Source organism: Diplotaxodon limnothrissa, linkage group LG13, assembly GCF_057381915.1.
Source record: "Diplotaxodon limnothrissa isolate DT_005_m linkage group LG13, D_limnothrissa_male_GT1.1, whole genome shotgun sequence".
Taxonomy (NCBI): Eukaryota; Metazoa; Chordata; class Actinopteri; order Cichliformes; family Cichlidae; genus Diplotaxodon; species Diplotaxodon limnothrissa.
The window spans coordinates 15,390,945-15,401,093 of NC_140608.1; the positions used below are offsets into that span (position 1 = coordinate 15,390,945).

General features: G+C 37.1%; 2 protein-coding genes across 2 annotated transcripts; one reads left to right on the plus strand and one right to left on the minus strand.

Annotated features, from left to right (window-relative positions):
• The first annotated feature begins 1,309 nt into the window (after window positions 1-1,309).
• Window positions 1,310-4,383, plus strand: LOC146620080 (uncharacterized). The gene is made up of 6 exons (XM_085369864.1): window positions 1,310-1,923; window positions 2,128-2,173; window positions 2,248-2,339; window positions 3,123-3,233; window positions 3,824-4,100; window positions 4,177-4,383. Exons 1-6 carry the CDS (start codon window positions 1,460-1,462, stop codon window positions 4,381-4,383), a joined length of 1,197 nt encoding a protein of 398 aa, XP_085225990.1. The 5' UTR covers window positions 1,310-1,459.
• A 717-nt stretch (window positions 4,384-5,100) lies between these two features.
• Window positions 5,101-7,980, minus strand: LOC146620081 (G2/M phase-specific E3 ubiquitin-protein ligase-like). Its single transcript, XM_085369358.1, has 7 exons — window positions 7,878-7,980; window positions 7,711-7,797; window positions 7,304-7,557; window positions 6,944-7,072; window positions 6,742-6,879; window positions 5,917-6,019; window positions 5,101-5,318 (listed from the first exon to the last, which is right to left on the minus strand). Exons 1-7 carry the CDS (start codon window positions 7,978-7,980, stop codon window positions 5,101-5,103), a joined length of 1,032 nt encoding a protein of 343 aa, XP_085225484.1.
• Window positions 7,981-10,149: the final 2,169 nt, after the last annotated feature.

A 10,149-nucleotide genomic window follows, 5' to 3' on the forward strand; every position in this document is an offset into this window, starting at 1 on the left:
TTCCATCTGTGCCCACCCATTACATGAGTCCCACACAAGCAACGGGCAAAAACTGTAAATGAGGCTGTAACCGATTCCCCCTCTCTTCTTTCATTATTCTTTCAGTATCCAAAAGTCTCAACTAGCAATTTAATAACCTGCACAGTTCTTCAGTTTGACTGTTAAAAGTTTTTGTTTTTTTAGAATATGGGACTGCTTTTAGGTTATAGAGGATGAAACCCCGTCTTTTCTCAGTGTAAAATAAAAAGGCTCTGTTTACAGTTTTTTCTGATTGCTTAAGCACATGTTATGTAACTATTGGCTAATTTAGCAAAACTCTACACACAAATAAAACAACCTGTCACCCAATTATCCAAACATTTTAGTTCTCTTGCAAAAGCGAACACAGCTAGATTAACTCTTCACACCTTTGTAAAAATGGTGTTTCCGTATCAAACAGTACACACAAGCCATCATCTACTAAGCACACAATGCGCCAACTGCACACCGATGGTATGAATACAAAACACATCTGGCGTTTGCCTTCCCTGTGCACAAGGTAGGCTATGTCAGTTTGAGCTCATACTTCTGTCATAGATCCATAAGCATGGAGGGATCCAAACTTCAAGTACTGGTGTTTAGTCAAACACATCAAAACAAACACAAGTGTTTATTTCCAAGTATAGGATTATTTGCAATCGCCATAATGACTATATGGGTTACGTGGTCTGCAGTGAACATGCTTCCTCTGCCCCCTCCTCGTCTTCCTCTTGCTCCTCCTTGTCCTTGTCGTCCTCTTCATCCTACTTCTTCACCTCCACGTCCTCTTCCTCGGCCTCCTCTACTTCTCACTCTTTCTGCTCCCACCATTGTACTCCGCACACACAGCTTACCTGTATTATAGTGCTTAGGCTGATTGCAAAGTGAACGAATTATCTAAGAAAGTTTTCACATGTGAAAGTGTGCCAGACAGTTGGCAAATTAGTGTTAATGATAGCCATACATGTGTATACTTTTGCTAGGAGTGTGTTGGAAATTTGGAAATTGAGTGTTGTGCAGTGAATTGTGCCTACAGTCTTGCAAAGTGTGTGTTACAAAATTGCAAACTGAGTGCAAAGCAGTTTTTGTGCTTTTAGTTTTGCACACTCAGTGAGTGGTTTTGCTATACGTCTGACTAGTTTTAGAAATTGTGCTACAAGAATCACAGTTAGTGTTTAGGCATTCGGTAAAAACTGTAATATCTGTTTGGTGCTATTGAGTGTAAATTACAGTTTTTTCTGAATGCTTAAACCCTAACTGTGATTCCTGTAGCACAATTCCTTGTCTTGAACACCTTCCCCTGGATCTGGACTTTTTAGATTTCATTTGCACCCAGGAACTAGTTTTTCTACAAGCTTTGTCTGGTCAAGTTCAGGTTTGCCCTGTCCTCTTAGATGCATTATGTAGTTTACATACTCTGATAAACAGAGAAAAGGATAAAATGAATCTACATAGTGCTGTCATTCAGTTTGAGTGGGGACCTACTGGGCGACTAAGAATGGCTCTTTCCCCCCATCATCTTAACAGCCTTCTGGAACTGAACTTGTCCATCCCAGCCATTGCTAAAATTTTGGGAATGTCAAGAAGCACAATATTCAGACGCATGAATGAGTTCAATCTTTCAGTCAAAGCACTCTATAGCAGCCTGTCAGATGAAGAGTTGGACCAATGCATTACAGACATAAAATCCAGGCAGCCTCACGCTGGATACCGGATGGTGAAAGCACTTCTTCAGGCCAGAGGACACAGAGTCCAGTACCAAAGGGTTAGAAGTTCTATGCACCGTGTTGACACAGCTGGTGTTGTGTCAAGGATGTTTTCCTTGGGATGCATTGCTCGACGTGCTTATTCCGTCCCAGGACCACAGTCTCTAATGCATATTGACACAAATCACAAACTGATACGGTAAATTATTTGATCTTTTGAAGTGAAAGATATTCCTGAGAATTTTTTCATCTGCAAATGTTCAGAACTGTATTTTGTTATCTTACTCGTTACTATATTTGCATCTGGACATACATAAATTACATCTTGCATTGCTTACATTTAAACACTTCAAAGTGATAATTCCAAAATTGATAAAAAAAAAAATTTGTTTTCCCCATTCAGCTATAACATTGTGATCTTTGGAGGTATTGATGGCTTTTCTCGTAAGGTAAGTTTAGTTTAGTAAGTAAATCAAATGTAATATTTACATGGAAGTTTCCCATTGTTCTTTTTCCTATAAAGATTATGTATCTCGGTGCTGCTTCCAACAATCTGGCATCAACAACACTGGCATTCTTCCGAAAATCAATCGAGAAGTTTGGTTTTCCTCTCAGGTAATAAGTGATGCATTTTATTATGGGTTAGGTATTATCTTACATACCTTTTGTAAGACTACATTTGGATATTTCATTAAAAGTTGTTTAAGATGATTCTAACTTGCCTCAATATATATATCTCTAATTTCAAAGGATTGTTATGGTGACTTGGGGATATTTAAGAATAAAAAAAAATTAATTCAACACCTTTACCAAACACTGCTGTTATGTAATTGGATACAAGGGGTGAGATAGTAATATTTTGCCTCCTTGGCTGTAACTCCCTGACATTACAAGGGTAATCATTTTATGATGTCGGGTTCAGTGTTACACCATGATTTCAAATTCAATATCATCATCAATAAGAATTAGTATTATCATTTCAGAATTGTAGGTAACCACTTTTAAATGCCATAGACTACTTATTTGTTTAATTTGATGTAAATATTTTTGCAAAAATATTCTAAAAATTGTCTCCTTACACAGATCATAATGATACAAGATGGCACTTGCGTAATTTTCAACAAATACAATAAATCTAAGTAATTACTACTAACCTGTGAAATCCTGAAAAATGTTTTAACAGCTGTGTTAAATTACACTTCATACTGACACATGCTGGAAAGTGCATTCATGAGACAATTTTTCTGATGCATTCAAGAGCAGTAGCAATGAAAGATTTTAAGGATTCTTTTACAATTTGTTTTTCAAACTTTGCTTAAGGCATATACTGTTCTTTATTATCAGATCTAATTTTTTTTAAAGCTTCGAATGTTTTGGGGTACGATTCTTTGTTTTCAGGGTTCGTGGCGACCACGGAGGGGAAAATGTGGAGGTTGCACGGCTGATGTTTACTGTTCGTGGCACAGGAAGAGGCAGTTTCATTTCAGGAAAGAGTGTGCACAATCAAAGGTTTGTTCTCATAAAATACTGTCCACCTCAAATGTTCCTGACATAAGATGGAAGGTGTTGCATCTTTATTTCCATTAATTAAAAATACATACATTTAAAGGGTATAGTTTTATGAAAGTTTTACAGTAAAATGTCTTTAGAAAACAGTGCCCTATCCAGCATGATACACTTTGTGATATGTATCAGGTGTTCCTTTTTTTTTTTTGCAGTTTTTGTTGTTTTTTCTTTCAATTTCCATTACTTACCCCTCAAGGAAGAAAATATTGGACAGGTCCAGAAAACCCCAAAGAGCCTTCAGGAATGTGCCCTATTTTTTTAGTTATTCACGCACCTTTTCCAGTCTGTTCCTTCCTTCCATGAATGTTCATTCTGTGTTAATGGTCTGGTTGTCATCTCATGTTGCCACTGATCATTACAACCCTTTTGGCACCTTTTAAGTGATATGCCTGGGTCCTTCCTACATGCCCTGGTAATGTATTATTACTGTTGTCATGCACACATTTCATGTCGGGTTAGAAACAAGCAGGGAATTTCTCATACACACCAAGAAAAGCCATACCTAATTAAATATTTTTTATATATTATTTCAGAATAGAGCGACTGTGGAGAGACCTCTGGGTGGCCGTTACATGCATTTACTACGATGTTCTTCACAACCTTGAGGAAGAGGGCCTTCTTGACATTTCAAATGTTGCACACCTCTTTTGCTGCCATTACGTCTTTCTTCCTCGACTGGAGGATGATTTGAATACATTTTGCAGTGGATGGGACAACCATCCACTGCGAACAGAAAACAACATGAGTCCCAACCAGCTGTGGGAGTTGGGTCACAGATATCACCCTGTTCCTGTTCCAGAAAACACACAGGTAAAGGTGCACATTTTTAGTACTCATTGATTCCTATATACAATTATTCTTTCCTAATTTTGCTTGTTCGTTGCAGGGCTTCCAGATTCCAGACATTGACTGGGAGGACAGTGGCCTATCTTGCCATAACCATTCAAGCATTGTTGTTCCGAACACTGACTGTCCATTGACAGAAGAACAAATGACAACTTTACAGGGCATTGTTAATCCAAGAGCGGCATCCCAGTCCTTTGGTGCGGACATCTACATTATGGCTGTTCAGTTTTGTCAGCAATTCATTTAGAATAGGAAAGCTACATACAGTTGCAGGAAAGTTTGTGAATCTTGTTGAATTTCATTAATTTCTGCACAATTTGGTCATGAAATGTAATCGGATCTTCATCACGGGCATCTGGACAATCAGTCTGCTTAAACTAAACCAACTCAAAGAATTTTCATGGTGTTTTCATTAACATAATTGTGTATAAGCAGTTCTGATTATTGTGACTTTGGTCATGAAATGGGATCTGATCTTCAAATTGTGCTGAAATCTATGAGATTACACAGGGTTCACCAACTGTTTGAAGCTATAAACTTTGCTATAAGTAGGAATTTTTAGTAAAGCTTCGTAATGTAAATACTGAAGAATTAGGAGAGGGAACTTAAAAATATAGATTCACTCAGAAAACTAAATAGAAACTGCTTGTCAGTTTGAATGTTATGTTGTAAAGCAATATTTGACTGAAGGCTGATGGTTGGAATGTTTCAAAATTAAAACAACAATGTAAGTCAATCTTGTCCTTTTATTTTGATCAAGATGCATGCAAGATGTCATTGACAAGGTAAACTTTCAAGACATTAACAGTTTTAAAAACTACTTAAAGGCATTTTCAACCGAGAACTGAACCAATGTTGCCTGCACAGAGTAAATGGCATCAGAGAGGCCCAGTAGATGTGAACATTTATATTCCAAATCTTAAACAGAGACTTGTACAACACTACCTTGCATTATGGGAATGACTCAAATGAGTCCAAACCCTGAGTGGCAGGTTTCAGAGCAGGCAATGAGGTCTTCCTTAAAAGTTAAATAGTCCTTGTAGTGGTATGGAATGCGCAAGGTCTCATAGCAGGTGGCAGCAGTTGGATGTCTGCCATCCACTAGCTCCACTGTGAGACTTTTTGGCACAATCTCCCATCCAGTCCAGAATTTTAGGACATTTTTCAGCTCACTTGGTGTTGCTGTGAAGAAAAAAATGAGGTTTAACAACCTTGAAAAAAATCCAACCAATATATTTTTAACATTGCAATAATATTGGTATTCTACGGAGCCCCGCAGGGGACACGGGAGAAAAAAAAATTAAGACGGACTTTTGCGAGATCTCGCAAAACAAACTCGGGATCTCGCAAATGTTTTAGCCGCATTCTTCAGAGGCCGCCAGCTCGAAGCCGACCGGGAGGTCGAGGCACGATGTGCCGGGAAAGCGGTGTTCCTCCCGGCTGTAGTAGGTCTCGACCTCCCGTTAGCTTCGAGCTAGTGGGTGTCACATCTCCAAAAGCGTCGGAGCACTTTTGCAAATATGTGATGTCTTGTAAACCGAGCAGGTATCTGACATTTACACCACTACATTCACGCCTCAAAATATCTTAAAGGTGTATTTTGTGACCCAGAAAGAGTAATATTACAACTAAGTAGCTGCCGCCATTGTTGGAATTCAACTTTTGCGAGATCCCGAGTTTGTTTTGCGAGATCTCGCAAAAGTCCGTCTTAATTTTTTTTCCCTCCCATGTCCCCTGCGGGGCTCCGTAGTATTCCCCTCCTGCAAAATGGCAAACCTACCATTTAGAATAAAATGCCTCATGTAGCCTGTGATTCGGCATTTATTTTCAAGAGGACAGTCATCATCTTCATCTTCTGGCCACATGATCCGCTGAAGAAGGACCTGTAACAGAACAAAGTATACCCTTAAAAATACTGCTGCACATTTTTCAGATTTCCATGGATTTTGTCTGTTCTTGTTTTGGGTAGTTCCCTTCCCTATAGCCATATTTCACCTGTTCTTAGCTCACTATCACCCACTTAGCCTTATGGTCCATGACTTGATTTCTTGAATAAATTTCTATAATAATCCATGTTTTGTGCTTTTTGTGTTCACTTGGATCCCCAAACCTCTACATAGTTTTGACTGTATCTTAAAAGAAGAAACTGTCTCAAACAAAAAATGAAAATAGAAATCAATTTTTTTTTTTCAAATTCAAACAACATTAATGGCTAAATATATAATTAGAAAATGTGTATTACCAAATAATTACTAATGTATTTTAGTTATGTCTTTTTCAAATCTACAAAATCGTTTTCTATATGTAAATCAGGCTTTGAGCAGTTTTATTTTTACAGGACTAAAGAAAAACTGCTGTAAAGATGTATGGTCCACAAGAATATGTTCATTTTTAGTATTTGTGCATTTTATTTGTAAAAATGAATACAGCTTTGTTATGGTAAGTTTATTATTTGATACATAATTCTTGGTAAATGCCAAATTAAAATTGCAATTTTTTCACTTTGTAGAATGACTCAAGTCTTCATAGTTTGCTTTGGACTACATTTTCTACAACACAGTAAAATGTTATTAATGAATACAGTATTTAGGAACACAAAATTTACCTCAGGATTCACAGCAGCCAACTCTTGTGGAAAGAGTAAGGGCACCGTGTCAGGTCGCTGGGTCAGCAGGGTCCACATATGGGTTTCTTTAAGTCCCCTTCTCAGCTGTTTTATCGACCTCGTCACTCTTCCAATGACCTAAGGAAAAACGTTAACTAAACAGTAACACAGAAATATTTTACTTACTTTTCAATTTACTCACAGAATGGAGTAATAATTTCTCAAACAGCCATCTCCTGTTGTTCTCTGTCAAGGGGGGGAGGTCCCATGCATATGCCAGATCCTGAACACGTTTTCTCTCTTCATCCGACAGCTTGGATTGCCCTTCAAGCTGTAACCCATAAGACAGTAATTCAGACAGAAACAAGAACTATAAATTCCTAATTCCTCATACATAAAAAAAAAAAAAAAAAAAAAAAGACAAGTTAAAAGTCTCAGACCATGTCTCAATGGCAGAGTTTTTGATCTAGAACAATTTTAAAGGATTAGTCTAGGTTAGACATGTTTATAACTCACACGGGGCAATGTATAAACGTTCCCTCATTTAAACATAAAAACCTACAAGCTGAATTGTCCCTCTCAGGTCTAGATCTGGACAGTCCTCGGGTGTAACGGTGGCAGTTTCAGGACTACCACCAAGTAGGACATGCACAACGGCTGGGCTAAGTCCAGATAGGCATGGGCCTCCATGAAGAAAGGAGTGCCCTACCATCCTCCCTGCCATAAGGAACATATCACTCTCCACAAGAAAGTGAGCTGCTGATGGTATGTAATGGCCTGGCTCTCCCTCAAAAAGTGGAGTAACATTAGAGTTTGCTATGAGATAAATGAAAAGAAAGAAAGAAAAAAAAGAAGATTACTTACACACAATACAGAGGTTTTCACAAAATAAAGAGACAATTAACTTGTGAAAAGTTATACAATATAATGATCATCAAACATAGGTACGGTCAACCAAAACAAACTAACCAAAATTGATGCAAAAACCAGACATCAGCTTCTCCATGCATGTTGATAAGAAAAAACGTATTACTCCTTGTCCGATAGCTGTATCCCCTGTTAGATCACCAAAATAAAATAATGAATACAAATAATTCTTTCAAGATATATTTATGTATCATTTTCAGAAAATTTACCCTCAAGCCTGCACTCCAAGGGACGTGCCCATTCAACATTGGGTCTCTTGTAGAATGAGATGAGGGCCATGTCCTGATCAGCTACACTTTGTCTGATGTCCATTGTGAGACGTAATGGGCTCTCCATTTCATGCATGTCCAAAGCATTCTTTGCACATTCATATTTGGCCTTTGAAGAGTCCAAAACAGTTAACCAGCCTAAAAGAAAATAGAAGTGATTATAATTGGATATAGTCTGTATATCACGTTCTATCTAGATACTATTACAAGAAGATTATGTTTTATCCTTTGAAGGATTGTCTAAAGTAGTTTGAATATGAGGCTATCAAAAATAAGAAATCCATTGAATGGATACAAACTAATGGTTTGATTTCCGGGAATTGTTCACATTAGCTGTTGATTGTTACTAATCAACACCTTCCTTACATAACCTGTGACTAAATGATTGACCTACCATCCCTGACTTCACAAGTAGTTCCAGATGGTCCTGGCATATCTGCTAGCCCTTCCTCAATTATTGTATCTTCATGCCCCTTTTCATTTCGTGAGCTACTATCAAAATATGTTGTTAAATTTCATTCAAGGCTTAAATCCAATGACAATAAAAATTGCAATTTTTGTTGCTAAATACCTTTCTCCACATGAAGAGGCATGCAGCTCAATGAGGTCAGAGTGAAACATATCTGTGCAGACAGGACACTGCTGCAATGGTGCTGTTGTGCAATAAATTATAAAGGACAAAGTTTATTTTTATAACATTTAATTTTTCCTTCTAGCTAGCTCTTAACACTTTATGCTTTTGGGTAATATGTTAGTATGAAATTGTCAAAAAACCTACATTCCTTTTCTGTAGGTTCATCACCATCTAAATTCACCACAGTACTTTCACTGGGAGTTTCCAAAGGAGGACAGGATTTTAGGTGTTCTGACAGAAGTTGCAGTGGAACACCTATGCCACACTTCTGGCATTTTGCTTTTGGCATGCATCTGAAGGACTCATCGCTTAGTGGTACAGGGTCATTGCTAAGTTCCTCTTGAATAGGAGCAATATATACATTTTTACCCCCACGACTGGCAGCCTTTAGGATTGTCCCTGTATAGCCAATATCAGCTGGAGGAACCAGAGAGAGTTTTCGGGTTCCCCAACCACCTGTATAAAAGCAAATTGCAGCAGATTATTCTGATCATGAAATATATCCAATGCCTCAAGAAAAGTAAAAAAGAAAAGTATCTTCAAAACTACTCAGAATTAGGAATTCACAACATGCGGTGAAAAGGAACTTGTCTTAAAAGTACTTATTAAACAGCAGGATCAGTTTCTAGTTTAATTATACACAGTGCAGAATTCATACACACCCCCAGGTTTGAACAGCAGCCAGCCACCTGTTACCTCCTTCAGTTTGGGAAACAAATCATTCAGGGCGTCCCTTAACTGAAAGCAATAATACAAATACAATCTCTGAGTCCAAAGAAATTACACATTTAACATTAATTATACCCCTGTATATACTAAGAAACGGTAAAAGAAGCATGCATTTACAGTGCAAACTGGATATAATAAAAAAATCTTTTTCAATCCAAAATTTACAGTTACATTTTCATGATTAATGATGAATATCCAATAATAATATTATTTTTTGTAAATGCCACCTGTGACCTGCAGTGATGGTCACCTTCAATAACACTTTTATTAAGCGAAAACTTCTCAGTTTTGATCAGTGAATAAAAAGAATAAGTTTATACCTCTTCATGTGCTGTTCTTTGACCCATCCCTGCCCCCCCCCCCTCCCTCTCTCTCTCTATATATATATATATATATATATATATATATATATATATATATATATATATATATATATATATATATATATATATATATATATATATATATATATACACACACACACACACACACACACATATACATATACACATATACATAGATATATCTCAATTTAGTTGAATGTAGGATTAACTCATAAGTCTTGCTAAAGTACCTTGTATTCTGATTCATCGCAGCAGCAACAGCAGGAGTTTGGTTGGATGATGTTAGCAACTGCAGCAAGTGTCTTGCTGACCGAATAATTTCATCCTGCATAATCTGAAACAAACACATAAAGACAGAAACAATTTATAAATTAACGTTCGATAAAATCTAAGAATGCATCATTTATTAGATAACAATATGAATATGTCTAACAAAAAACTTGTGTGGAGCAAAGTTACATTCAATCAAGATGGTCTGGCATGCTACAACTTTATAGTTGTTAAA